This window comes from Gadus macrocephalus, chromosome 6 (genome assembly GCF_031168955.1).
Source record: "Gadus macrocephalus chromosome 6, ASM3116895v1".
In the NCBI taxonomy this organism is placed as follows: domain Eukaryota; kingdom Metazoa; phylum Chordata; class Actinopteri; order Gadiformes; family Gadidae; genus Gadus; species Gadus macrocephalus.
The window spans coordinates 10,674,238-10,702,081 of record NC_082387.1 but is presented as its reverse complement, the minus strand read 5'-3'; the positions used below and the strand labels follow the sequence as shown (position 1 = coordinate 10,702,081).

The following is a 27,844-nucleotide window of genomic DNA, read 5'->3' as shown; positions in this document are numbered from 1 at the left end:
TGCAGTAAGAAATTATTCCGCCAAGTGGCAGCCAATACTAAAATATCGATTTATAATAGAAAATATATTTCATTCGACGACTTTCCAATATCTATTGCAACATGTTGATGTTCATATAAATATCAATTCAACGTAATTAAAAGTTAAAACGAAGATAAATATCCCTTATTGTCAATTCCATAGCATGTTCACTTTCATACTTCCAATTGGAACTTGTTCTGGTCATCATTCTGCACGGCAGTAGAGGCGGAAAGTCGTACCATTATCAGGTGTTCATCAGGTGGTCATCTCGTCCGTGTAAAATCCGCAATTAAAACACATTTAGCTGAATGACAGTTTCATGGAAAAATTTGAAATAGGAGCAAAAAAACTTAGTAAGGACGTCCCTTACACCCCCCCCCCCCCGTCACTCCAGTCATTGTCGGTAACATAAGATGTACGTTGTTTCTTGTTTTTAAAAACAGAGAACATCACATGTAACACTTACAGCAGACAAGTGACAAAGAGAAGTAGAAAATTTATTGCAGTATTTGTTCCACCAAAAGGGGGTAAGGATCCCCTTCCTCTTATTACTAGAGTGACCTAAAACAACAAAATCTACATTTACAAAATATCCTCCTGCAATAGGCCACATATACTGCATGCGTAGTTCGAAATAGAATAAATTATATCCAGAGGAATCTGCCATTATACAGCATGGACAAATAAAAATGAACAAAAATAAAATCCGTATTTGTTTTCTTTTTCAAAGATCTAAAAGCTAAAAGGAAAAAAAACATCAGGGTGCTAGTATTATAATAAACTCCAAAAACACTTTAATAAGAACATCAAAAAGACTAATTTCCAACATTCACTTAGGTTTTATTCTTTTTTTACAGCTTTTTTGTCTTCAGAGATATAAACATTTTACTTTTTTGTCGTGTTAAACTATGATACAGTGGGAGTAGAAATGAGCGACTAGATTCTGCTGCACAACAGCGAAGGAGCTCCCACAACAATGTTGACGAAACATTTCCCTCCCCTCGGGTCTCTTCTTCGGCAAGACATTTCAAGGGATAACGTGGGCAAATTATTCCATTTAATGCCTCCTGGATCCTATCCTCGGCGCTCGAACACAAAACAGAACATGAGCTGTCTCTCTATTATAAGTCTTTGTTTTTTTTGTTTCGTTTTTTGCAAGAATAATGCATGTAAAAGTATGTAGTGTCAAATATTCTTGCACTCCTGTGTTTTTTTTACAAAAAAAATGAGGAAGGGAGGATGGGGAGGAATCCAGTGAAGTTTGGCTGTGTTGTCGGGAGGGGAGGAGCGTGGAGGTGGAGCAGGACGAGGTGAGAGGAGGAGGAGGAGGTGGTGGCGTCTCGGTAGATAAAGTAGAAATGGGGGCAAGAAAACAAAACAAAAAAAAAAGGAAAACTGGAGCCATTAGCTTGCGCCTCCCTCTCGCGCAGCGTACAGCGAGCGTAAAGTCTGCACTACCTTGTTGCTCAGTTTGTGGTTGCTGGTCATGGCAATCTTCTTGTAGATGATATCAGACTCCTTAATAGTGTCCACCCAAGGCACCAGTTTGCGACCGTCCCGTTTCTTGGCCTCTGCCCAGGGACCCGAGTAGGAGCCGGCCATCCAGTGGATGCTGTATCCGTTGGAGGTCTTCTGGATGACTCTGGCTATCTGCGGCCGGTCCTTGTATTTGGGGCAGCACAGGGCGATGACGTCCATGGAGTCCACGTTCTCGTTCATGCGGCCCGGGTCGGAGGAGTCACCTGACCGCTTGGACCTTCGAGAAGACTGAGGGACAAACGACGGCATTAGTGTTTAGATCCCAAGAGGATACTTTCAACAGAAAAAAAATAAGCATTGTTGGCAATCTTTTTTCAGTTTCAGTGTAAACAAGTAGTATCGTTGTGATGAGTATGCTTGAATCTTTAGCATTATTTACCGTATTTTCCGCACTATAAGGCGCACCGGAGTATAAACCGCAGCAGCTAAATTGAATGATGTGTACATGTACAGTATAAGCCACACTGGACTATAAGCCGCAGGTGTTTTAATGTTTAATTACCATTAGGGCTGGCCCGAATGCCATTTTTCAGGCTTCGAATACTCGTTCCAGAAAAAAACACCATCAAGAACAACATTAATAATCCCTATATACTCCCTGGAACCGATTTTGACAGTATCTGCATATTTTGTTGAAGATTTAATAGCTTTTGAACGTTAATTAGTAGGCCTAAGTAGGTTGAAGCTCCTTAGTTTTTCCCAGTGAAAGTGAACAGCTGTTCCGTTCTAAATCAGCTGTCCTATGCCATCTCAGCCCTTACCGGAGCTTTACAATTCATCCTGGAACGTGCATCTTTTCAGGGAATTTGTACAATAAATCCATAACAAATGCAGAATATTGATTGTCTTATGTGTCCATATTATATCCATTATATTGTCTGGGTATTCCCAAGACGCTCACGCTCTGCAGCAAGCCAGTCACAGTTGATAGGCGCGGCACTGTAAAGCGAACGTAAACAAACAACTAGCATTTCGCTAAGTATTACTTTACCTCCCGAGATCCCGCTAATGTTGTGTTATAAAGTAAAGGGAAACAAGATATCTATTCTTACTCCACCTCTCTCGCTTCTCAGCTTGGAGTCGCTGACGCTTATAGTTTGCCTCCCTCGCTCTGGTAACGTCACGTACGTAGAAAAAAAACAACGAAGCTCCGAATACTGATTTAAGCTTTGAATACTAATTTTCCGAGTTGCCGTTAGCTGTAAAAATCCAGATTAGCCGCACCGTTATATAAACGCCGCGGCTTATAGTCCGAAAATTACGGTAGTCATTTAGCAGACGCTTTCATCCAAAGCGACATTCAGTGTTTATTTGACATACATTAGAGAGCAAGCAGTGGTGAGGCATCTTGCTAAAGTGTGCGTGTGTGCGTGCATGCGTGCGTGCGTGTCTTCCCGTCGTACCCCAGGGGTTCTCTCATCTCCCTCGCTGTCGTCGTCGTCGGTCTCGGGGCCCGGCTGGTTCCGTGTGTTGGCGCCCGTTGCGGGGCCGGAGCCTCCCAGAAGGGCGTTTATGGCTTTGTTTCGGATGTTAGCGCTGGCCGAGGCTTCGCCCTCCTCGTCCTCCTCGTCGGGGTCGAGATGTTCCATCAGTACCTTGAACTGAGGAGGAAGGGTGACACACACACACACACACGCGTATAACGTACCCAAGCAAATACCAAATCGGTTCTTTTGATGATGACTAGCAGTATTTCATATCGGTAAACATAGTGGTGTTTTTGGGGTTCAAAACAGCAAACGTGTTTAAGAAAGTCATCCTTTAAGTCGATTTATTCCTTACAGAAAACAGCGTATGGACGGACGCATTGGTGAATCCCTTCTACTTACGTCTAGGTACTGCTTGACTATCCGTTTCTTGATGTCATTGGTGAGCGTGGCGTGGGCGATGTTGTTTGAGATGAAGTCGAGTGTCTGTCGTGGGTTAAAGTGAACCGTACTTTTTCTGTTCACCGCCTTGTCGTAAATCTTGGCGGACTCCGTTGGCGAGTACTTCTGAATTTTACTGTTGGATAAAAAAAATGTAATGCATGGTTAATTATACCCTTTTTCACAGAATAATTTAACCTGTGGCAACCATGAAGAACCTTACCTATCAGAAAATCCGTATTGGTTCTTGAGGTGCTGTTTGAGCACCAGCAATAGCAGGATCCCCTGCACGGCGTTGGCAAAGTCCATCAGCGCAGTGGGATTCTCCGGCAGCCGCCTCAACACCTTCTCCGCGTCCTCGATGTCCAGATCCTCCAGGTCCGATTCCGAGCTCTCGGATTCCGCGACAGGTTTTCTGGACTTCTTGGGCCGCCGTACCACCTCCTCCTCCTCGTCCTCGCTGTGGCCGCTCCGGGCCTCGTCACTCCCGGGAGAGTCGCAGTTCATCTTCTCTTCCTCCTCGCTGTCCGACACGGCCTTATGCTCCTTCTTCACCTTCTTCTCCTTCTTCTCCTTCTTCTCCTTCCGCCCAGGCTCCTTCAGCAAAAACTGTGGCACCGGAATACAAACAATCTGAATACTTCCCTTTTTCCCCTCTTCCTTACAGGGTCACTTGCAGGCAGGCTGCATGAACATCGGTCTCCAGAGCCCTTGAGTCTTACCTCTTTGAAGGTCTGCAGAAGGTTGCTTCCGGACACGGACAGAGTGATGTCTATGTGGTGCATGATGAAGAGGGGCTCCTCCTGGCTCTGGTAGGGGAAGCAGGCCAGGTTGTCGGCGATGAAGAGAAGCATGTTGACGTCCATCTTCTGCAGGTGGGGCAAAGGGAAGAGTGACGGGTTCAGACTCAGAAGTTTACACATACTACGCTTTCCTTCCGAGCTGTTGTTACAAGGTTAAGGTAAAGCGATGCTGGACTAAAAATAGAGAGCGATGAGCAAGGTAGGGCGCGTTTGACGTAAACGGGGCATCCGCAACGGCAGTGTTTAGAGACGAGAGCGGGGGGGGGACGGGGGGGACTCACGGCACTGTCGTCGAAGAGGTTGAGGAGGGAGATGAGGAAGGCGCGGCGGTGTTGCCGGTTGCTCCGCACCATGCTGAAGAGATGGGCGCAGAGTGCAGAGTTGGTCTCGTCCTGCCGCCAGCCCCTGATCAGGGCACGGCGCGACGAGACGATGGCCTGCTGCACCTGGTACGACATCTTCATCCCCGCCACCGCCTTCATCTGAGCACCACAACACATGACACTTGTTCACAGGAGCATTTAGAAAAGAAGCACATTTGAGTTTTTTTGTCACGTTTGATTGAGGCATAAAACTCAATGGGAAGCCCGACTTACATGGATGAACCCGGTGTACTTTTTATCGATCTCCACCAGCTGCTGGTCTGCTTTGTTCCTCATACTGGGCTCTGGGTCTGTTCCCATGGCAATGAGGTATGGAACGCACTGCAAACAACAAAATCATACATCTCAAAGGAAATATTGTGCAATGCATTAAATGATGGATTATGGTTTAAATACAAAGCAAACTGTCCTCAGTGTGAAATTCCAAACCATAACAAATTTCTTAGTATCTCGTTTACATTTCTAATTGCATCCCATAATGATATACTTCACTAACATTTAATACTGACACAAGCAATTATTCTACTGCGGGTTGCATATTGTATGTCAGGCTTTGAGACGCTGCAAACTTGCTCACCTGCACTGGGTGAATGAGGCCCTGGTTGAGGGTAAGAGCGATGACGTTGAGTGCGAAGTGCCGTACACTGGACTGGGTGTGGAAGAAGGCCTCTAGCACCTGCTTCAAGTAGAGCTGCATGATGGAGCTGCTCATACCCGAGGAGATGTCCCCCATCTCCTTCAGGTCCTCCTGCTTCGACAGCTTCTTCCCTGCACAAACACGAACAGACCAGATTATTTAAATGGATGCTTTTAGCAAAGTGACATACACTGCATTTTTTAAGATTGTCATTTAGGAACAGGAAAATAATTGCTCATGGATGTCTAAAAGCCGACTGGACAGTGGGGTGGACAGAACCATTCTCCTGGGAGACAAACATCCGAACTGCTTGACTATCCTGTCACACGGCCTACAGAGAGAAGCTCAAGGCTGGCAAGAGTGAAACCTGAACAGGATCTATCCATGGCTCTTCTTGTTCCTTTCATAGATGACACCATTTTTACATCCCATATAAAACCCAGGCATGGGATTCTAGTGAGCAAGAGCTCTTCTGGTAGGGGTCGGCCAGAGGGTGCTTTACTTACATTCCCGGTCAGCCTCCTGCATCCGTGAGTCCTCTTCCTGAAGGTAGGTCTGCAAGTTCTTCAGGATCTGGATCTTGAGGTTGATGGAGGAGGCGCTGTCGGCCAAAATGCCGTTGTACAGGTTCTTCACGTCGGGCACAAACATCTGGCTGGGGTGCATGATCACAAGGAAGCCTAGGGAATGGAGGGCCAACATAGCATCGTAAGCATTGGTAGACAAGCATAAAAATCATCTGTATATTAAAATGAGCTAGCCCCAACAATATGACAACACCCTGTGGAGGGTTGGAACCATAATGCATCAGATTTAAGGAAAAATATACAGAACATAAGTTGTCTAGTGCTCTGTTAAATAGTTTACATTGTTTTGATTAATAGTGGGCACAGATGTCCAAATCCTTTATACATGATATCATAGTGGACCTACCTAAACCAATGATGGCTTTGGTCTTGACCTCCTCATCCTCATGCTTGGTGAAGTACAGCAGAAGCTCAAGCACCTTCTCCTTGATCACAACCTGAAAACGAAACCCACAGGCTATTAGGAAACACAGTCACGCTACGGTCCCTTAAAATACTACATCGCTGATAGATAAGCAAACCAGATGAGGCAGGGAGTGTTGGGTACGTGAATGAAAGGCGTAGCAGACATGGAGGTGTGCTCACCTTGTTGGGGCCCTTGAACTCCTCCAGGTCAAAGTCAAAGTGTCGCCCGAGGGCGCCCACGGTGAAGAGCGAGCGCAGGAGGAAGGGCTTGTTGGCGGCCAGCGTGGTGGTGTTCGGGTCCTCAAGGTGCTGGACCTTCAACTTGTTCAGCGCACCTGCGGAGGAAACACAAGCACTTTCAATACCGCTTTCGTTCCTCGGGGTTTACGTCCAATGTTAGTCTGTTGGGGGAGGGGGGCCAACTCACCATAAAACCTGTTGAAGCAAGCCCAGACATACTTGTAGTTGTGGGTGACTCTGTTAACCACCGCCCCGAGGCAGCTCACACAGTGTTGCACCACCTGACGGGGGAGATAAGCCGATCATTATACAGATATATTCCTAAACAGACAAAGGGATATTGTCACATGCCAGCTGGAGTAGCAAACGACAGTGTGAGCCAGTGCTCGCCACCTACCGTCATGCCATACTTGATGATGAGCTTCATGAGGTCTTCTTCTATGGTGACCAAGAAGGTCTCACTGGGGTGCTCCATCAGAGGCACCACCAGCTCCAGAATCTTCGCCACGTTACAAATGACCATAAAGTCATTGGCAGTCTGTTGAGTGGGAAGGTTCAGCATTACATTATATACAGACAGACCTCTGAGCTCTGGCTTGAAACAGTTTCAAGCAGTCACTCCATGTCATATAGTGAAACATCTCCGGGGGGGGGTGACATTCACAACCGTGGGCTTGACACATTCATGAGTGCGGGGGCTTACGTTGCACTTGGTTGTCAGGTAGGGTTGCATGGTCATGGCGTGCTTGACCATGAGCTGGGCCCTGATCTTGCTGAACAGGTAGAGGGTGGTGATGCAAGCCACCTGCCGTGTCGAGTTCACCCCCTTGCTCTCTACAGGGGCATGCACAGCACCTGAATCAGAGAGCAAACCACCGTAGCGTTGGTACGATGCTAGACAACACATTGACATGTTATAATAATACAACACTCCCTTCTTTCTTGGCAGACAAAGGAACACACCTGCAAGGGACTCCTCGTATTTGAGGATGTGCTCCACCAGATTGTCCACGAGCTGAATGCAAGCCTTTTTGGCAGGTTTGTAAGTGGCGTCTTCTTCAGTTTTGAACAACTGAAGTGAGGGCAGAAATTGAGTTTAAATTACATAATTCTGCATTCTGCCCCTGATGAATTCAACACGTGCTTTCCACATGTGATTGTGGAATAAAACAGTCAAAGCTTACGTTTTGAAGCAGTTGCTCAAACCAGTCGTAGCCAGTGTCTTTGCATGCGTCCACCTGATAAAACACATCACACACACAACAGTAAGAAAAACTGTACATATATCACATTAAGGCTTCAGACTACCAATACGGACGATACGACTGCAGTGTTTCCCGCAGACCAGGTAGCAATGTGTGGTGGTGGTGTTTGTGGGGGGGCAGGGGATCATTCGTGTAATCGAGCAATCGCACACAAAATACATTTCAAAGTGGACCGGCCCACCAGGAGACCTCCAGATCGCCAGCCTCTGCTGCAGAGCGAATTAAAACCGCCGGCAGAACGGCCTGGGGGTCGAACACCGTCATATATATAAACTATAACCGCATTTCACATTAATCGCAATTATTACACAGGTCTTCTCAATGCCAGGGAACGCTCCGTTCACTTGCATGGGCCCTTCACAACTTCCGGCGGTGAATTATATTTGATAATTCACCGTTGCTAAGTATAATCATGAGTATAATTGACCGCTGTCAAGGAAAACAATGGATTCTTTGCCTCAAATTACGTCTTTGGTATCACTCCGTAAGTACCGGTAACTTTTCAATCCCAGGGCTTCGGTTGCTAAGCGACGTCAACGTCTTTGGCAGACTATTTCTCTGCTGATCAACACTACGAACGCTGGTAACAAATAAATTGTAAAAAGACACACCATGTGAAGTTATTTTTTCATTTTGGCAAGTAGCCATGTAATAAGCCCCTTATTTTGCCCGGCGTTTTATACATTATCCCTTACATATCCCGCTGCTTCGGGTTTGCCTTTGTAGGCGCGTTGAGAGGAGGAGCGGGCGAATCCGCTGTCAGTGCGTGTGCATTATGGCCCGACCGATATTGATTTTTGAGTGCCGATGCCGATTATTTTCAGAGAAAAATTACGATTACATCGGCCGATTAAAAACAATACAAAAAAAAGCATATAAAACAGTTTTTGATACCTTAAATATACTTATGCAGAACCTTTGAGTGTTTTACATGTAAAATGTAAAATAAATAACTAACTCCCAATGTGCTGCACTCGTGAGCAGTGACTAACACGTGCGTGCTGACCAGTATGGTCTCACCGTTAGAGTCTACAGTATAACAAATTAACATTGCCTGGGACCTAAAGAAAAACAGGCACAACATGCTCAAACAACGCGTCTTGTGTACATTGGTGAGGTGAGCGCGCAGCTGCCTGAACGAGCGTGCTTTCATGTTGTACGGTAAAATTCAATCTCCTCTTTTTTACTCCAGCTAAAGTTGTTAGTTAGCAAGGCGAGTAGGAGCGCAATCTGCAGGATACTAAGCGCAATAACATTTCAAAAAATAATAATAATAATAATAATAATCGGTTGTAATCTGCGTCTTTTTGGCAGATGTTGATTATTTTCAAAAAGGCTATAATCGGCCGATTCAATCGGCAGGCCGATGAATCGGTCGGGCCCTAGTGTGCATGTATGATATGCGGGTTTATCCGATAAGTGGTAGTGCACCCGCGCACCATTGTCATGTATGCACGCTTGTCTTTGTGTGCGTGTGTGAACGAGGATGACAGGGAGAAAGTGCTATGCGGAGATGAATGAACGGAACAATATTTATATTTCAAAATCGCAAAAAATAAAAAAAAGTTGAATTTGTGGCGCTCGCTGTTGATAGACCAATGTGTGGCTGTGCCACACATTGGTCTATGTATGGGAAACACTGGACTGAGTTAATATAATAAAATGAAATGAATGAAAGATGAAGGTAGGACCCACCACATCGGTAATGTTGAGGATTTTCCTGGTCATGGCTTCCTTATCGTGGGCTGGGGTGGGCGTAAACCACAGCTTCTGGAATGTCTCGTTTACCAGTTTCTGTAAAACATTTGCATAACCACAATGTTGCATAACCACAAAGGGAGTCGATGCCTTTTTCTACATTAGCATGTTGAGTGAGCACACATTGCGAAGAAAAAAAATGCCGTGTTCTTTATCGATGTTAAAAGAAACATGGCGCAGCATGTTCACAGCAGGTGAAAACCAAAGTGTTCAGAGAGGCCTCCTACCTTGATACCCTCCTCGTCGTTGACCCTGCGGATCATCCTTACACACATCTCAGTGACCTTGTTGAAGGTGGGCTGCTCCAGACAAATGTCCCTCAGAATCTTGATCACCCGCTTCCTGACACTGATACCAGTGTCCTGGAAAAAAGAAATGCAGGAATACTGTCAAAAAAAGAACAACGGCCACCTGCCAATGGCAGATAGATTGGATCATTTGGCAGGTCAAACGATTCCGGATTACAAATTGAAATATTTGTAAGGCTGATATATTTTTCCATTGGCAGTTAAAAAGAAAGAAAACATTTTTGACCTGGCAACGTTTCAAAAACCAAAACTGAAAAATAAACCCAGTCTTATAACTACACCCTCTCTTTGTTTACATAGCGGCAGCACAAAGTGCAGTGCCTGTGGTCTACCAATAGATGGCAGTAGAAGGCAAGTTTACCAAGCAGGGAGTGAACTTATGAACTCCTGTTTCCATGACAACAGCCACAACAATTTCTATTCACACTCGGGAGGCTGCCGAGCACAAAGAGGAGAGGCGCTGTGCATCGGGTGGCCCGTCAGATTAAAACGTATACACTCCATAGCCAGCGCTAAAGAAATGGGAGACTCCCAGCTTGTGAAGGTATTCCACAGCAAATAGATTAAAAAACACCAACCTGTCCCCTCCAACCCCCACTCCAAAAAGTGTTCCACAAAAAAACAAATCTACCCCTCACAATACAATTTCGAAAAGCAAAAAAAATAGCAGTTTGTTAGCCTTAACCGAATTCCTCGCTGCAAGGTTGTTCGGAGGACATGTTTACTCCTTGCACTGTGTGTGTGTGTGTGTGCGTTTCGGTGAGTGCACACGAGCCAATTACCAGTATCCTCTCTATGAGCATGTCGTAGTACTGCTCGGTGAGCTGGGGCCTGCTGAGCACGAAGCGACCCAGCAGCTCCACGGCGGCCTCCCTCACGCTGGTGGAGTTGTCCATCAGCCGGCCATGGACGCCTCTCTGCATGTCCGACTGCAGAGGGGGAGGAGAGAGGGACCCCGTCAAGGCTGCGCCACACAAGGATCCCGTGTTCAAAGTACATCGAGTGGCTCGGGGAATTGTCGTTACGTTTACTACAATACAATTTAACCGAGAAGCAGACTGGCGACCCGAACAAAATCCTTTACCGCCAGAGCCACTGCTGACAAGGCAAGAATAAGATAAGAAAGGATCATTCTAGGAATAACACAGCACATTGTACAGCACAGAAGCCTAGTGTGAGTGGCAGAGGAGACCAGATGATCGTCTGGCACGTACCCGGGCCAGTATACTGGGATCCACGGCCACCACCTCAGAGAGACACTTCATGGCTTTAGTCCTTACAGCGATGGCACTCTCCCCGAGGACTCGCAAGATCTAAAGCACAGGAACAACAGGCACCCGTGTCAACAGGGCGAAGTCACTCAAAGGATTTATGACAATGTGACGGTGTTGAAGGTCTTGGGGCGTTAAGTGTGGGTCCTTACCTGTGTTAAATAAATATCAAAGCTCTGGGAAAACGGCCTCATAGAGGCCAAATAACGCACAATCAGACAGGAGTCCTCATAGTCCACAGTGTCAGAGTTCATTCTGTGGAAAACAAGGTGGCATCAACAGGGGGGAAACAAGTTACGAAGCGCACAGGGAAGAGGATGAAACCACATCACGTATGGGGAGACCCCTATTACCCCACCAGACGCTAATGTGTTGAGACAGATTAACGATACAGCATGTGGTCACGTTACAACGATTGCCCTTTGGTCCGTACTTGAGTGTGGCGAACTGCGCCGGCGAAGTCTTGATGATGTTGCGGAGGAACTTCTTGCGCTTTTCGGCGCGCTGCATGATCTCGCCGGTGGTCTCGACCTCCTTGGCGTGGTGCTTGTCGTCGGACGAGTCCTCGTCCTTGGGGTTCTGGTTCCGCATGGACTTCTCCGCCTCCGTGGTGGTGTCCCGGAACCACTGCGCGATGTAGAACTTTCGGGCAAACTGGGTAGTGAAGGAAAAAAGGGGGCGGTTTTGAGGAGCTTGTAGTGGATTTGTAAGATGTTCACTTCAAATAATATTGGCTACTTCAAGCACCTCTGCATTCAAAACATGCAAGGTGCCTCTGGGGGCCAGAGAAATTGTGAAAGTGAATTTTTAAGGCAATGTTACACGTCATTAAGCACTGCCATAGTATTGTAAGGTACCACACTTACAACCAAGGACGCGTCTGTTTCTGCATTTTCCTCCAAGTAGTCCAGTAATGCCTTCTGCAGCTGCTGGGTCTCATCATTACCTGGCGCCTGGAGACACCGAGGGAAGGAGAGAGAGAGAGATTCCATTAGCTGTTGGAGAGGAGCAGCAGATTGGCAGCTTCAGCTCAAGCACTCGGTAAGATATGAAAAAGGATACGAAATGGAGTTAAACTGCAACAGAGAAATAGAGAAACTTTATTAAAACTAAATGTTCTGTTGAAAAGAATGATAAACAAGCAGTTCAAATAATATATATATATATATATATATATATATATATATCAGGGGTTTTTCTAGAAAAAATTCACAAGGGGGAAAACATCAATGGCGAGGGAGCAAAGCGACCGAGCGGGGGGGAAGGTGTGGAAGGGGGGGTTCCTTCCACACCACAGGGGGGGTTCCTTCCACACAAAAGCTCCGCGGTGCGGAGCTTTTGAAAATTTGAGGTAGAAATGGATCATTCTGAGGCATGTGAAGGACCAGTACGACATTTTAAAAACACTAAACTAAGTCACCAAACGCTATATTTTCTTTCTTCTCAGACACTCTCAGATTCACTGAACTGATAAATTTGGTTCGGGAGAAGAGATAAAAGCCCGCCTACACTGTAAACTGATTGGTTGACTTACCGATCCAGGCCAATCAGGAGGCGCCTGAGGCTCACGTGCACACTGCACACTGCCTCATGCACAGTTTCTAGATCCCTCTCTGTTGTGCTGCGCGCTCGCTACACAGATGCGAACGCGGTTAGGAGCACGTCTGTCTCCTGTGCGCGGTCTTGCTCGCTCGCTCTCCATTCCGGGAGATTTTAAGTAATTTAAAATTTTCGACAAGGAGGCGCTGGGTTGAAACAAGGAGGCGCAGCGCCCCTCTTTCCCGGTTTAGATTAACCCCTGATATATGGATGTCTACATCTTGATATCCATCTTCCCCCCCCCCCCCCCCCCAAGCAGTCAGGCTCCTGGAGGAATCTACTACCCACAAACCAGCCCCATGTACGATACAAGAGACTATTTAAATACATATTTACTGCAATTGCACAACCTTTTTTACATTACAAATCAACCATGGGTGGTACCACTACCACTTCATCACTTTACATTTCCGTTACTTTTTTTCCCCCACATTTTTTAAATATCAATTAACTTTATATTATTTTGTTGATGCCATGTGTCTGTTGAGGTACCAAGCATAATTATTTTACTTGTGTGCTTGTATAATAAGAATGTAATAAAAGTAATTCTGAATATATTTATTCATTTTATCTAGACACACACACAAAAGATATGTCTGCATTAATCCATTCTTGACCAGATTCGCTTTGAAGCCAACTGATTAAAATCCAAAAACATATTTCACAGGGGTACTAAATGTTTCCAACCCCTTACTCCATCTCATTTAGGAAAGCCCTATCTCTACCTCTTGCAAGATGCGGTTGATTGACTTCTGGTCCATTTTGCTGGTGACGGCATCCTTCCTGAGACGAGCAGCCACGGTCCCCAGGTAGTCCAGAGAGGCCACCCTCAGAGCCATCTCAGTCTGCTTGTTACTGAACTGGTGCACCTGAAAGCAGAGAGAGCAGAGTCACACATCAACACCTGGAGTCACTCCATTACTGCACCCAAAGCCTGCGTACCTCACGGAATGTGCCCCAGCTTCTAATTAAGCACGTTGGCAAAGACTCCCAGGGAGGTTGGATTTATTGTTTTCTTTTTACTTTGAATTAACCTTTTACAAAATACAACTGTGTGTGCCTTCAATGAATCACAGCAAAGAAAAAAAATTCGGGACTCCATCAAGACCAATTGGACATCCACAGTTGGACAGAGTGCTATGTTGGAACAGCCCATCAGGGCTCCATGTCCAGTAATAAAGTGGAAGCTCTGGGGCTGCCAGACGCACCAGGAGCCTGCCAAGCAGGCTGAGCAGCAGCTCCGCAGCGGGCCACTCCGGCTTGTTGACCGTAGACAGCAGGTCCTGGACAAAGTTCTCAAACAAGGGCCGGTAGTCCTCTTCACCCTGCTTACTGCCACACCTGAGGAGAGTGGGGACGCAACACGGTTTGAGATCAGTGACGGAGTGGGCAAATGTCGAAGAGGTAGGCACTACACATCAAGAGTTTGAAAAAGACATGCATTAGCAAATATTAAGTGGACCTCGTTAATCGCCAATAAAAGCAATGACCGAGCAAAAACCCCTTTGTGCACCTTTTGTAGTGACATTGAGTAATTAGAATAACTGTCTTGAACAGAGATATTTCTGTCCGTCACTTAAAAAACAAACGGTTCAAAATAACCATTGTTATAGCCTTTGGCAAGGGAGTCGATCGTTGTCTTCCCTTAGAGGGTTTATATACCTAGAGGGCGTGACACCCTTTCAGACTGTAACTGTGACTAGGCTATACAAATAACATTGTCTGGAGTTCTCGCCTTGGGCTTGTGTACGTCTTACTTTTTAAGGAAGACCGACAGGAAGTTCTGTGCCGTCCTCATGGCGCACTCATAGGAGTTGGTAATCAGCAGATCCTGGTCCATCTGCACACCAAAAACAGCCATGTTATAAACCCCCTTCAAAACGGGCCGCTTGCGTCAATAGCTTCTGTTCAGTGAGTCGGCAGACGGCCTCTGAGTTCCTACCTTGCTGTCGTACTCGTCCAGGGCGTCCTTATCGTTGGGCAGGTGGACGACACACTGGATCAGCTGCAGCACCAAGGCGGTCACCATCTGGATGAAGAGGGGCTCTCCGTCCTTGTCCGAGCTGTTCAGTCTGGAGAGAGAAGCACACACACACACACACGATGGTTTAAAAGTATGCAGGAATGTACTGTGGAGAAAAAGAGCAAGGGAGAGAAAGAGAGATTTGTCTTAAAGGTACCATACTTTTCTTCTAAGAAAACGGGTTATTTTAACTCCCAACTCCCTACCGGAAATTCCTCAGGGATCGTTTGCTTGTAGGCAGCCGGGCCAAAGAGGTGAAGATCTCTTCCAGGATCAGCTGCCGATGCTTCTCGTAGCGCGAGAACACCTGCAGACAACGAGCAGGGGATGAATACCAGATCCAGGCGAAGGGAGATGAACGTCCCCTTGGGAGGGGGGCCGGCCTTTAAGATTCACAAGAGTCAATGAGGAGACCACTGCTTACCGCCGTGACTAGCTTGATGGCGCACAGTTGCAGCTCGCTCACGTTCTCCACAAAGAATGGAGTGATCCCCATGGAAGAAACCTGAAAGAGTGAGTGCATATGGCACGTGAACATTATTAATTACGCATTAGACCTATGTAATGAGGCGGGTGAGTGTTCGGATTCTCACCTGGAGGATAGTGGTGTCTGTAAGGAGCTGGATCTCCAGCAGCTCCGATAGGTTTGTCACAATGTCACAGACCTTGTTGTACAGCATGATGATCACTCGCTGCTTGTGTGTGGAGCATTTAGCCCGTTTGGCCCTCGAGCTCAACAACCCTCCTGTAATAGGACAACAATTTGATGACATTCAATGATTACTTTAGTTTGTCCCCTGAATTAATCTCAAAATGGAAAGAAATGGCTTTATAGTTCTGGGTGCCAAGTCGTATGAGTCAATCTTAATTTAACACATGTTCCTCCGAAACATTCAAACCAGTTTTGTATGCATCCAATCCAGTACGCTTAAAAGGACAGAGAGGAGGTGCGTCTTACCTCCATGGGGGTCAACCCTATAGACGGGGTCGTACTGAGGATAGAGAGTGTTCTGCAGGTGGAACTTGGTGTACTGGAGCACGCGCTCGATGACGTCCTCGATGTACACCGCCTTGGGCATGTGCACGGAGGTCATGATGTGCAGGGCGGTGAGGCAGGCGTCTGCCGACTTGGTGACTCTCTCCATGATGAGGTCTCGCCACAGCCTCTCCTCGTCCTCGCCGTCGTGGTCCTGCAATGCACCCCTCGCATAATTACCGTCTCTCAGCCTTTGGCATAGGTCTGTCCCAGAGAGCAACGGTAACCATTTTTCGAGTCAAATACACGGGGGACAGCGCCCCCTCTGGTCACACACGGTTTGTTGTCAGTTTACTATGAGAACATGGTTCATTTCGACCGCCTACCGTGAGGAATGGTTAAACCGTTAGCTTACATAATCTATTACCCTATAACATTCTAGCAATTCAAAACGCATTTGTATTGATTCCTTGTAAAAACATTCACACAGATTTTGCCTTTATAAAAAAATGTATACATATACGTTTAATTTTTTTTTTTTAATTAACATCTAATAAAATAGTTTTCAAAATTTGGAACAGGAGATGAAGCTTACATGGTTCATCAGTGTGGTGAGCCTGGAGCCATCCTGAATGTTTTTCTCTAGGATGTTAAGCAGCTTCACCAGTTTATCAGAAGGGATCTGGATAAACAACAGACAGACAACGCATTTAGTCTCACGGTTGGCAGTTAAGGTGTATATTTACCAGCCATTAGAACAAAGCTCTGGCTTGCTACGCCCAAAATGAAGGAAAAAAATAAACTGGTTTATGAGTATTGATTTTGTGGATATTGAGTGGAGGAGTACCCTGCTGGAGATGCCCATAGCCTTGATCTTTGCTGACTCACTGCCCAACTCGTTCAGCTGGTGTTTACCCAGCAACATCTCCTGCGGAATCTCATCATCATCTGCCCAAATGACATAGAAAAAAGCACACCTTTTTAGATTTATCCCAAAGGATGTAGATCCTTTAATTACAGTAAATAAAAGAAAATCTTGAGAGAAGAGACTGCGGATCAAAAAGACCCAAAGCATGTAGCCATCTTTACCTATATTCGTGAAGTCTGCGTCCTCCAAGTTCTCCATGATGTTGTCGATGCTGTTCAGGAATCTCTTGAACGTCGACGAGTCCATCAGCTCCTCGTGGGTCAGCTTAGGCTCGTATGCTTTCCTCTTCTTCTGTTTCTCCTTCATCTTCATCTTTCGCGCAACTGAAGATCACAGATTAACACAGTGAATCATTTTCATCCAATTCAAGTCATGTCAACTATTTTTTATAAGCCAGAGCATAAGACGCAAAGCTCAACAAAGAAGTGGTCAAGTTAAAAAAGAAGCGGGTTAAAATATTCTCCATGTTAACTGCACATCCAGTGTACCTATCTCCAATGCGACCTTCATTTAATCATTAACTTTCAAGGTCCAGATTGGTCCTCGTAAAATTGCGTCAGTTAACGACCAAACGGTAGAGACTAAACCGGCGCTGGACACAGGACAGGACGCAGACCCCACCTTCACTGATGCTGGGCGGTGGGGACTCGTCCTCCTCAGAGTCCCGGTACCGGCTGCCCGAGCCCCGCCGGCCACTGCCCTCGCGGTGGCCCCCGCTGCTCCGCCGGTGCTCCCCTGACCCACGCCGCTCCCGCTCTTCCTGCTCACACGGCTTGTCCACGCGTTCCACTTTGTCCCGTTTCTGGCGCTTCCTCGCGGCTGTGGGGGACCACGGAGTGCATTGTTAAAACCCACTGTGTGATTGATGGTTTGTTTAACTGGTGCGCGGGCGTGCCGGTCGTCCACGGAGCCCCGGGTGCTTACATTCTCCGTTGGCGTCTGCGTTGTCGTCGTCCGAGTCCACCTCGGCGTACTTTGGCCGCTCGTTGACGGTGCTTCGCTTCCTCTTGTTCACCTTCACGCGCTCGCACAGTGGCATGGTGGACTCGATCTCGGCCAGCAGCTCTGGAGGCAGCTCCTTCAGCACCGTGGGGTCCATGCTGCCACCTGACACAGCGGAGCAACAGGGCTTCATGAGTCTCCATGCTCACGGTCAAGCCATTCAGAAGCAATAGGTACTTTATCAACTCCGCTTAAGGATATGAGAGTCACAGCCGAAAGTACAGGCCAATAAGAGAAGGAAAGAAAAGATATATATCTTTTAACATATTATTAGTAAAAATAAAAAAGTATTAAAAGTAATCAGTAAAATAAAGTAAATGAAATAAAAGTAAAAGACTAAATGGAAGGTTGAGACGGCAAGTAAAGAAATAAACGGCGTCACACTCACTTTTCCCAGACTTGCTTGAAGAGTGCCTGTTCTTTCCAGACTTGCTGTGACGGATGATCCTCTGGACCTGGTCGATGGAGAGCTTCTTCAGCACCACTACAGGCTTTGGCCTCTTTGCAAAGTCCTCCACCAGGCCCAGTCTCTCGAGCTTCACCTTGGGCTGCGTCCAGCCGTGCGGTTCTACCGCAGGCGTCGACACGTTGCCGTCTTTGTCGCGTTTCACCTGAAAGGGGGTGGTGTAAGATCAAAAAACACGGTTGGAGATATAACTTAGGGGCTCGTATGGCTCGTAAGGTTTGTAGTATCATTCAGGCAGGGCAAATTAAAAGGCAAATTTCCAAAAAACTGAACCGATGAGCAAATCAATTCTAAAGCAGTATGCGATTAACTGTCTCAAATCCAACCAAAATAATGGGGTTAGTGTCCAACGAATGGTGGTTATAGTGAGGACTAATTACCTTTAATATTCAACCCAAATACCATGAAACCCAGTACCAAAAAAGCAAAACAATTAACAATAATTATAATTTAAAAGATGATGCTCTTCATGAGTCGGCCAAAATACATTTACCAAATGAAGAAAGTAAACCGTTTCTTAAATAATATCCCAGGGATAACCAAAAGGCTTAGAGATGATGATGACATAAAAATGAAAACGGAAGAGAGCGAACAGTGGTGTGATCGTGTTTGTAAAATTGCAGGCAGTTTAATGGTCGATATTCGGTTTTGGATTTGGCTCAGATCACCTTAGGGATCTGGAAGTTCTTCAGCGAGCCACTCTGCCCTCCCAGCAGGTGAACAGGGAAGGAGTCTGGAATCTTGGAACTAGAGGAAGAAGATTTGGACCCTTCTTGACGGCCGCTGCTGCGACCAGGCTCTCCGGCGGAACTGGACCTGAACCCGGATCTATCTCCGCGGTCACTTCGTTCGGGGCGATCGCTACGGTCGGGGCGTTCACCGCGGTCGGGGCGTTCACCGCGGTCGGGGCGTTCACCGCGGTCACCTCGATCCGCACGGTCCGCACGGTGGCGTGCCTCAGGTGACCGCCTGTCGCGGGCCTCTCCACCGGCCTCGGGTCGATGCCTTCTGTCCCGCTCCGACTCTCGGTCCCTGTCGCGCTCTCTGTCCCGGCCATGTTCCCCGCGGTTCGATGACTTTGTCGACTCGCTGCGTCGCTCCGAGTTGGGCTTTCCGTCGTGGCGGTGCTTCGACGACTCCCTGCCCTCTCTCCTGCCTTCGTGCTTGTCCACCCGGTTCTTGATCACCTCGGGTCTCCCGTCCGGCTTCAACCGCAAGACCGTGTCGGAGCCTTCCGCCGCGGCCGGGCCGCTAGCTGGCTCCTCGGGCCAACGTTGGGCCTCGAGGGCCGGAATAGGTGCAGCGAGACACGGGTCTAGTTGGCCGTCTGCTCTGCCTGCCTGCTGGAGGTCGATGCTCACCATAAGGGGAGGGCGGCTTGCTCCGTTCCCAGCAGCAGTAGCTTCTTGTGGGGTCAGTTTGCCAGCGTTGCCGCCTCCTGCCGAGCCACTGCCTGGGGCTCCTGTGGGGCCCCCAGGCCCCCCTGCACCAGGCACCAGGGGGAAAGAGTCCTGCTTTCTCTTCTTCAACGGCTTGTCTGGAGAGAGAGAGAGAACAAAGAGTGAATTCAAAGCTGAGGAAAGCCCCTACATTTTGACACTGGCATCTGAAGAAATTACTAACAAAATAATGGGTGATTTCCAGAATGAACGACGAGACGCCGAGATGCATTGAATTTGGATCAGGAAACATCGGTGTTATGTTTTACTCACCTTTGTCTTGCACCTCCTTTGAACATTTCTCACTGGCAGCCTCCCTCTCTATCCTCTCGATCTCAGCCAAAGCATCCAATTCTGCCTCGTCATAAGGGGAAGAAGGCGGCTGAAGGCCGCTGGAGCCTCCCGTCTGCTGTTGGCGTGCCCCTAGGTTTTGTTGAAGCACAGGCACCTGCTGGAAGCCCAGCTCAGTATCCATGTTTTCAGAATTCTGGTCCATGCCTGGCATAGCCTCACCTTAATGAAAAAAATGCAATTTTGTTTATTGTGGCATAAAGCAGTATTCATTCTGTTCTGACCACTAGAGGGCCAAAGGACAACTAGGAAGAACTACAAATTTTTTCAAGCAGGAAATTGTGGCACACTGACAGCTTTGGGCCACTAGTGATTTCATAAGAGGATTTATGGAAGTTACTTTTTTATTAGTCAAGCAACCTGAAAATAAATGAATGAAAGAAAAAGTCAAGCAAGCAAGAGCAAGATTCCTTGGATTTGTTTCTCTACAGGAAGAGTGAGCTAAAGTTTTCCAACAGCTGGTTGGCAGTTAGATTTTGGCTAAACTTTTGACTTTGCCTATACACTGGTGCAAAAATGACCAGTTCCATCACATCATACAAAGCACTTTTAGAACTTGTGAATCTACAAGACTGAAATTAGTCAGGAAAGGATACTACAAACTATGAACAATTTTGATAATAGTGGAACCCCAGGAAAAGCCGGAAATAATCACAGGTTGAATCAAATCATTAAACGGATGCCAGAAAATATACATCATAGCAATCACTTACTTGGGGGGTCCGACTCGTTGGACTTGACCCTGGACAGTTTGAGCGTGAGCTTAGTGGAGTCCTTGTTCGGAGAACTGACTATGTCATACATATCCTTCTCCTCTTTGACAGCAGGGCCCTTTTTCCTCTGTTGCGCCTGTTGCTTCTGGTCTGGCCCGCCCTCCCTCGGAGAAACTGCGTAAGGAGGGGGTGACTGCAAGATCAGGGGAGGCCGGGAACCCGCTGAGAAGCAGTGAAGAGGACAGACCAAGAGAGGAAGGTTTGTTTCACAAATGTGAAAGGGAAATTTAGAATGGCGATATGACATGCAGTGAAATCAGATGACAGAAATCAGCATGTAAAAAGTAGCGATAACCTTGAGAACCCACATAAAAACCAAAAAGTGAGGAGTTGTGTGTGTGCGCCCTAGCTTAAGTTTTCTTACGTTTCGGTGTCCCTTCACTTCCCGCTGGAGAGCAGCCAGATTGGGGAGACCTCAGCGGGAAGGCGTTTCTCATGGATGCGTCCCCCTCCTGGACACAAACCAACAAGATCAAACAAGAGGTAAGCAAATGGATTGCATAGTTCCTTCGCCAAGCACTGCTGATTTTAGTACGTTCTATACGATAAACAAATTTTGAATTAAAACACATTGCAATTTTTCCATTTCCAAATGTTGTACTTGATATTTAATGATTTAATTAAGCATTTATTTACCTCATTCCCGAGTCGGTGCACAATGTTCAGGTAGTCGTCAGTGCCATGCCGGTCGGGGTGGTGGTTGGTAGCGTTTGCCATCTGACCAGATACTTTTCCCTCATGCAGGTTCCTTATGCCCCCAGAAACCATGGGGCTAGCCACAGATACTGTCACAGAAAATAATTAAACGTTGGTTAAAAAAGAATGCCGGTGCCAGACAGCACAGAGTTGTTCTATCTGTCAGGAGTTAATGAGCTTAAAGACTGAGATTAAAGCCTTCAAGCCCTTAACCAAATATATATTGAAAAACAGAATTTACATTCAGTGCTTATATTGTACATTTTCTTTTTGATGTAATATATGCATGACATTTAAATCAGAAATCCTATATTTAGACCATCCTGATATGGCATAACAGTGTATATTGGCCTCACCTTGCTGTATCTGTTGGTGCTGGCTGTAGCTTGGGGGCTGTTGAGGGTGAGGGTACTGCTGCATGTAGCCAGGTGCAGGGCTCTGAGGAGTGTAGGGGCTGGGCACGGGGCTGTTCTGACCCATGTACCTGCTACTGGAACCAGTCTGGGGCGACACGAAGCGGCTGCAAACCAAGGGAAGAAATAAGTTAATTGAACTGTTTTTGGTGAGTTAACATGAAAAAAGAATTGGATTATGCAGAAGAAGTAATTAAATACGTGATTCAAAACCATGTTATTTAATCTTGACTCACCTTGATGGGTTGGGAGAAATGGCAGCCTGCTGAAAGTTTCCCGACTGTGCTGGACTATGCATGGAATTCTGGGGGAGTTTGTACTGCGGTACCATTTGCTGCTGCTGCATGACGTCTGCTTGGGGAAAGAAAAACAACGCAAATTTTCAACCTGTTGCATTAAGAGAAAGGGGGGGGGGGGGAGAGCATGCGTGAGTGTGTATATCCCTCCATACTTTTCTCCCTGAAGATGCCGGGGTTCCTGGCCAGCATGGTCTGCAGCAGCAGCGGGGCGTCTCCCTCCGGCTCATCGCTGCCCAGGTTGTCCTTTAGCTCTCTGAGAAAAAGAAAAAGGCAATTTTAGAACAGCAGCCTATTAGGGCCTGGTGGAAGACTGGTGATGCACAATGAGCATGACCAGAGGACATGCAGGTAGTTTGGCAGGAAGGTGGCAGACGGGTAGCCCATGCAATCATTTCATTTGGGTACTATTTCACTATTGAATGGGTGTATTACAGGTCGGCGACAGCCACATTTACCATATATTTTTATTCAGTGTACTTGATGTAAGGATACTGTCAAGATAGTGAGAATTTTGACAATATGACCAATGTTATTTACAAATAAATTGCCTACCCTAGCTTTAAAATATCAATAGCTAATACCTAACCCTAACCCTAACCCTTTATGAAAAATGCTCAGTTTAGTTTTACATTTGTATTAAAAATATTTAGAAAATAAAAATAATAAAATATGCATCAGTAACATAACATAACATTACAACATCCTTTAGCAGCATCGTCTGCAGCTTAATGTACTTCCCTAGTGAATCAGCCACTAGTAGGCCGCCCTGGACCCACAACAAACTGGATGGGCTTGGAGAGGTTCCCAGAAAGTGAGCCGCCTACAACCCATGTTTTATAGCTCTACGCAACCAAATACAACACAAACAAAAACATCTACAAAGAAACACTCACGCCAACGGCCAAACAGGATTTTGACTTGGGCTGGGATAAACATTTGTGTGCACTATAATCCTACGATTTAGTTGTTCAAAAAAAAAAATCGACAATTCCTGCTTTCATACATCCTCTTTCTTTTCTTAACTAGCATGCCGTTTAAAGTGATAGATCCGGTAATACCGATGGGATAAAGGTAACACTGACATTGAGGTGGATTAAGCGCTAAACCTGATAATGCATCATGATTAAACTCACATATGTTCTGTGGAAACCTGGTTAAGGCCATGGGCTAGCTGGGACACTAGGTTCTCATCGCGACATGCTAGCAGACAGGTGACGTCCTCTGCAATCCTCCCATTGTAGAGCAGGCTCTTAGTGGTGGTAGCTGGGAGTGGCGAGGGCAGGGGCAGCTGGTTCAACACTGGACATGGAGAGAAAGGGGGCAGATGATCACATGGGATTCAGGTGGACGTCGGCAAAGTTTGACATGTACAACTCTGTATACAAAGTGAAAAGATGATACTTGGGAGGGGGGGGGGGGGATTGAACTTACAGTCTGTGAGGCTAGCGATCCCAGCGAGAGTGGTGATGGGAACATGAGGCATATCCCCATTCATGCTGAAGGTGGGGGTGGGGAGTGTGCCGATACACAGGTAGTTCAGGGGGGTCAATGGGCGACACACCCGTCCTCACATCTCCTAACACCTGGCAAAAGAGGAAAGCATGGGTCAGCATGAGGCTGAGCAGAGTACGGCAGGCGACCGAAGCACCAGGGGGGAAGGAATCCCCGTGAAGGTGACAGTGAGGAGACACGGGAACAGATGGAACCAATATACAAACACTATCCTGTTGTTTATGTATATGGTTGTAAAATCACATCAATCCACATTCTGATACATACAAGTTATTTGATTTGTGTCCATTTTTACGTTTTTTCTTCTTCCTTGGCAGCCATCATTGCCATTGTTTTGCACTAGTATTGATAAACAGACAATACATTGTTATTAGCCTGAATGAATATTAGCTAAACTTCTATTTTCTAGAATATGAAAATCCAATTTGATTGATAAACTACGGCCAAGTTGACATGAACAAGTTATGGCATTAAACTTAACAATGCAAATATTCCATATTAATTTAATCTCTATTTCAAGACGTAGACAGTTTTTCTGTCCCCCGTTAAATGCCCACTATGTAGGTAGGTATAAACGAAATGTTTGACTTTTGCCTTGTCCTAAGCTGATCTCGAAAGAGATCTGGGCTACTGGATGAGGTAAAATGATATGTAAACTAAAGGAAAAATAATGAAGAGCACCAGCCCCTTCCTCTCTCCCTCTCCACTGAGTATCCCAGACCATCTCTGTTTAAAAACAGACACCGCTCGTGGGAAAAGGGCACAGCCCTGGAGATTTATAAACAGTGCTCCTTTAACATAGAGGACCAGAATAGTCATAACTACAGATTCTTCTAACGGAAAACGGTTAGTACCTTTTCATTTTTATACGGAACATGTGTTCTTCATGTCTGCAATTAGTAGGTAGTGGCCCCCTACTTTACCGCCTATATCAAGCGGTGGCAAATCATCCTTACATTTAATAAATGTCTCCCTAAATAGGCTACTGCTGTCAAATTAGCATTGAAATGAGCTAATATCCTATTACATTCGCAATGTCATTTATAGTATTGCCACTTCTTCTTACAACACCCTTGACCCCTCGTCAGAAATGATTAGGAAGAGGTTACAGAAAGCTTGCACAAAAGTGAGATGCTGTATCGGTCTTATCTCATGAGAGGGATCTCAATTTCTATCAATATAATAGGAGCAGTAGTGACTTCATTTTGCACAAAAGGATGACATTTGAGAGATCCTATAAGAAAACAAACAATTGTTTACATATTATGCGCTCCAGTGAACCTGTACCAAATGTAAATGGCTAACTGAACATTAGCTTCTGAACCAAAAGTGTATACCTTTTTGAAGAACTGTGTTCAGTCTCCTTTGGACCCACTGACATTTCAGAGAAAAGTCCTTTCCTTATTTCTGTTGGAAGAAAAATAAGGACATTTGTATATCCCCTTACAACACGGTGAAACTCATTCTGAAGCACCATCTCTGAACTCCTCATTCCAAAACAACATTGTATAATGGACACTGTCACACATGCACATATAGAAACACAATTTTATAGATGTATCCCATCTATTTAATAGATTGGTCCATAAGTATTGCAAATGCATCAAACAGTTGCGGCCAATAGCCGACACCAATTCAGTAACCGTTTACTACATGTATGCAAAGGAAGTCCATGGATGAGTAATGTAAACAATAATGTAAACACCAGTCGTACTCTGTCTCCGTTCCCTCTCTTCTATGCAGGGACTTGGCTGACAGCTGTGAGACTGACAGGCAGGAGGCAGCACAAAAGAACAGATGCACCGTGATGGTGGCGGCCGTAATGGGGGGGCTGCATCCTCCAGTGGCTAACAGTTACCGTATTCAGTTAGCATTGGGGCCAACGTCCCCGCAGGAAGAAACCAAACGGGACGTGTTGTTGTTGCTGTAAGATGCAATACCGTTGACGAGTTGTATTGCTACCGGTAAGGCGTTACACTGATTGCAGTAGCATTGCATATCAAAACCTGGCCGTGTTCAGCCAGCAGCAGGTCAAAACACCCCAACACCATTCACAACTAACGCAAGTTAACAGCAATCCAGAATGGCACCCCCTACCATCCGAGAGTCAATTCCAAATAGCGATAGCGAACATATCTGCTGTTAGATGGACCATTCACAAACAGCAACACAGCAATCGAAAATTCGAATCCTTATTTTTCAACTTAACCCATCAACTACTACGGAGCAAACTGCCTGACTAGCTCCCCAGCTAATACGGGAGCTAATGTTTTCAGCTAAACTCACTAACGAAGCTAACAGACTAACGTTTTTCCAACAACAATAGTCGAGGTTTAATTGCTAACTAGACACGCTAACTAGACTGCAATTGATCTTAGTTAATAACAATATTCCACCAATGCAGACTACCTGCAAGTAAAATGGAGAATTTGCACAATAAACCAGGGTGATTTACACTAGCTCAGCGTACGTGAAATCGATAAAAAAAAGGCTAACAGCTACAGTGTCTGCCGATGAGATGGGGGTAACGACCATAGATTGTAATTCAGTAGCAACGGCCCAATCGCCGGGCTCGACACATGACATCCAGTGGCAACGGCCCAATCCCCGGGCTCGACACATGACATCCAGTGGCAACGGCCCAATCCCTGGGCTCGACAGATGACATCCAGTTGAGGCCGTGCCGTGGAAGCTAACGAAGTAGCCAACGGAAGCTAACGAAGTAGCCGAGCAGCTAGCTAGGTGTGTTTTTGCTCTGTTACATCTCAGGAAACGAATACGACGCCAAAGCAAGTATGCATCGAAACATTTGTTTAGGATTGATAAAAAAAAAACCGAAATTTGGAAGTTTACTCCATCAAAGTGGGTAGCCGTATATGTTTACCTTCGGATGTTGCGTTGAAAGGGAGGGGAATAATGTTTTAGCTTGGTTTGTGTCCGTGTCCGTGTCTCTAGCTCCCCCTTTCTTCTCTCTCGCAGCTCCTCTCGACTGGCTCGCCAGCTAGCTGCTCAGCTAGCCCGCTAGCTATCAACAATAATCCGGGTCGGACCGATTCGTTCTTCATTCGTCAACCAGCGGGGAATGTTTAAACTTTAATGTATGGGAAAACATTCGTTCTTCGGTCTTTAAGTCGGTCTGTGCCGACATCAATACAGAATGGAGCTAATTTCGACAATAAATGAGAAATTTGACGATTGTTGCGATGATCGAGAGTCTCTCCTCTCGTAGAACAAAATGCCGACCGGAAGTTCTGTCGTCGGACTGACCAAAGATCTCAGGAGTGACTCCCTCCATCGGCGCCAAACGAAATGCCATGTGATGTGTCGTGTAACAACCGCTAGAGGGTAGCGTTGAACAAGTTTCTGCAAATATTTCCCCATAAGAGGATGCTTTTGACGGACTTGATGATCATGGCGTGTGGTGCTTTAGGTCAATAAATTCAAAGACAACAAACCAAGTAGTTGGAACCCATGAACAAACAGCATTTACGTTTGAATAGCATTTTATGTGTTATTAAGTGGAGATCTTTGATATGCATGTTCTTTTATTTTAAGATAAACTACTTTTATTTACTAAGAAACTAGGCCTGCTGCCACGGATTTCATTCACCGTTAGTGGTTTTCAAAATTGTCAAAACATTTGGGTTTGTTAAGGAGTCAATGCCCCTAAAGATGTATATCTGTTTCTGCCAGTTAATTATTCTATGATTCACAGTTCTATATTTATCTTTAAACAAGGGTGGAAGGTGCAAGGAAGTACATACATGTTACACATACACGGTTTTGTTTGATATGATTATTTATTTTCTCCTTTTAAATATACTACTCACACAATTTGTTTCAAGCTACATGAAACATAATTTAAAATAGTACATGGGGCCTCAAATATGTAAACAAATTGGTACTTAAAGGATGCAGTTATTACCAAATGTCATTGGGTTTTGAATGTAGACAATCAATCAACACTACAATTATTAATCATTCATTTTTTATTTAAAAAAAAATCTCTGCGGGGGGGGGGGGGGGGGTTTACAAAGATAATGTTTGATAAAAAATGATGACAGCCATTGTAAACATTAGAATTTCAGGGTGTTTAGACAAAATAGTCAATTTCAATCCAGTAATGCAAGGCAAGCTCATTTTGGTTTTCAAGTTCTAAAGCAGTAGGATCCTCTTCAAGTACCCTGTACATTTCACTTCTAAAGTTAATATACTCTACATCCATATCTACATTTCTCTATACAACTTCTATTAAGTCCTCTGTACTCATCATTTTGAAATA

At 45.8% G+C, this 27,844-nt stretch overlaps 1 protein-coding gene across 5 annotated transcripts; it reads right to left on the bottom strand.

Annotated features, from left to right (window-relative positions):
- Positions 1 to 497: 497 nt before the first annotated feature.
- Positions 498 to 26,830, bottom strand: nipbla (NIPBL cohesin loading factor a). 5 transcript variants are annotated; one of them, XM_060054068.1, is made up of 50 exons: positions 26,447 to 26,829; positions 24,900 to 24,969; positions 23,482 to 23,633; positions 23,184 to 23,349; positions 22,203 to 22,303; positions 21,988 to 22,105; positions 21,695 to 21,858; positions 21,279 to 21,427; positions 21,007 to 21,094; positions 20,583 to 20,804; positions 19,792 to 20,031; positions 19,003 to 19,616; positions 18,748 to 18,966; positions 18,002 to 18,224; positions 17,536 to 17,718; positions 17,233 to 17,430; positions 16,773 to 16,934; positions 16,531 to 16,631; positions 16,279 to 16,365; positions 15,666 to 15,897; positions 15,301 to 15,452; positions 15,132 to 15,212; positions 14,914 to 15,014; positions 14,627 to 14,756; positions 14,442 to 14,524; positions 13,893 to 14,025; positions 13,410 to 13,553; positions 11,952 to 12,038; positions 11,519 to 11,739; positions 11,238 to 11,340; positions 11,029 to 11,127; positions 10,597 to 10,743; positions 9,734 to 9,868; positions 9,444 to 9,542; positions 7,668 to 7,721; positions 7,447 to 7,555; positions 7,187 to 7,338; positions 6,881 to 7,021; positions 6,671 to 6,764; positions 6,424 to 6,578; positions 6,185 to 6,275; positions 5,758 to 5,931; positions 5,192 to 5,382; positions 4,828 to 4,935; positions 4,513 to 4,713; positions 4,151 to 4,297; positions 3,652 to 4,037; positions 3,390 to 3,564; positions 2,964 to 3,161; positions 498 to 1,788 (listed from the first exon to the last, which is right to left on the bottom strand). In XM_060054068.1, exons 3-50 carry the CDS (start codon positions 23,543 to 23,545, stop codon positions 1,426 to 1,428), a joined length of 7,785 nt encoding a protein of 2,594 aa, XP_059910051.1. In that variant the 5' UTR covers positions 23,546 to 23,633; positions 24,900 to 24,969; positions 26,447 to 26,829; the 3' UTR covers positions 498 to 1,425. The 5 variants fall into 5 exon arrangements, with proteins under 5 accessions (XP_059910051.1, XP_059910050.1, XP_059910048.1 ...); XM_060054067.1 differs by having other exon boundaries at positions 18,748 to 19,616; positions 21,988 to 22,102; positions 26,447 to 26,830; XM_060054065.1 differs by having other exon boundaries at positions 18,748 to 19,616.
- Positions 26,831 to 27,844: the final 1,014 nt, after the last annotated feature.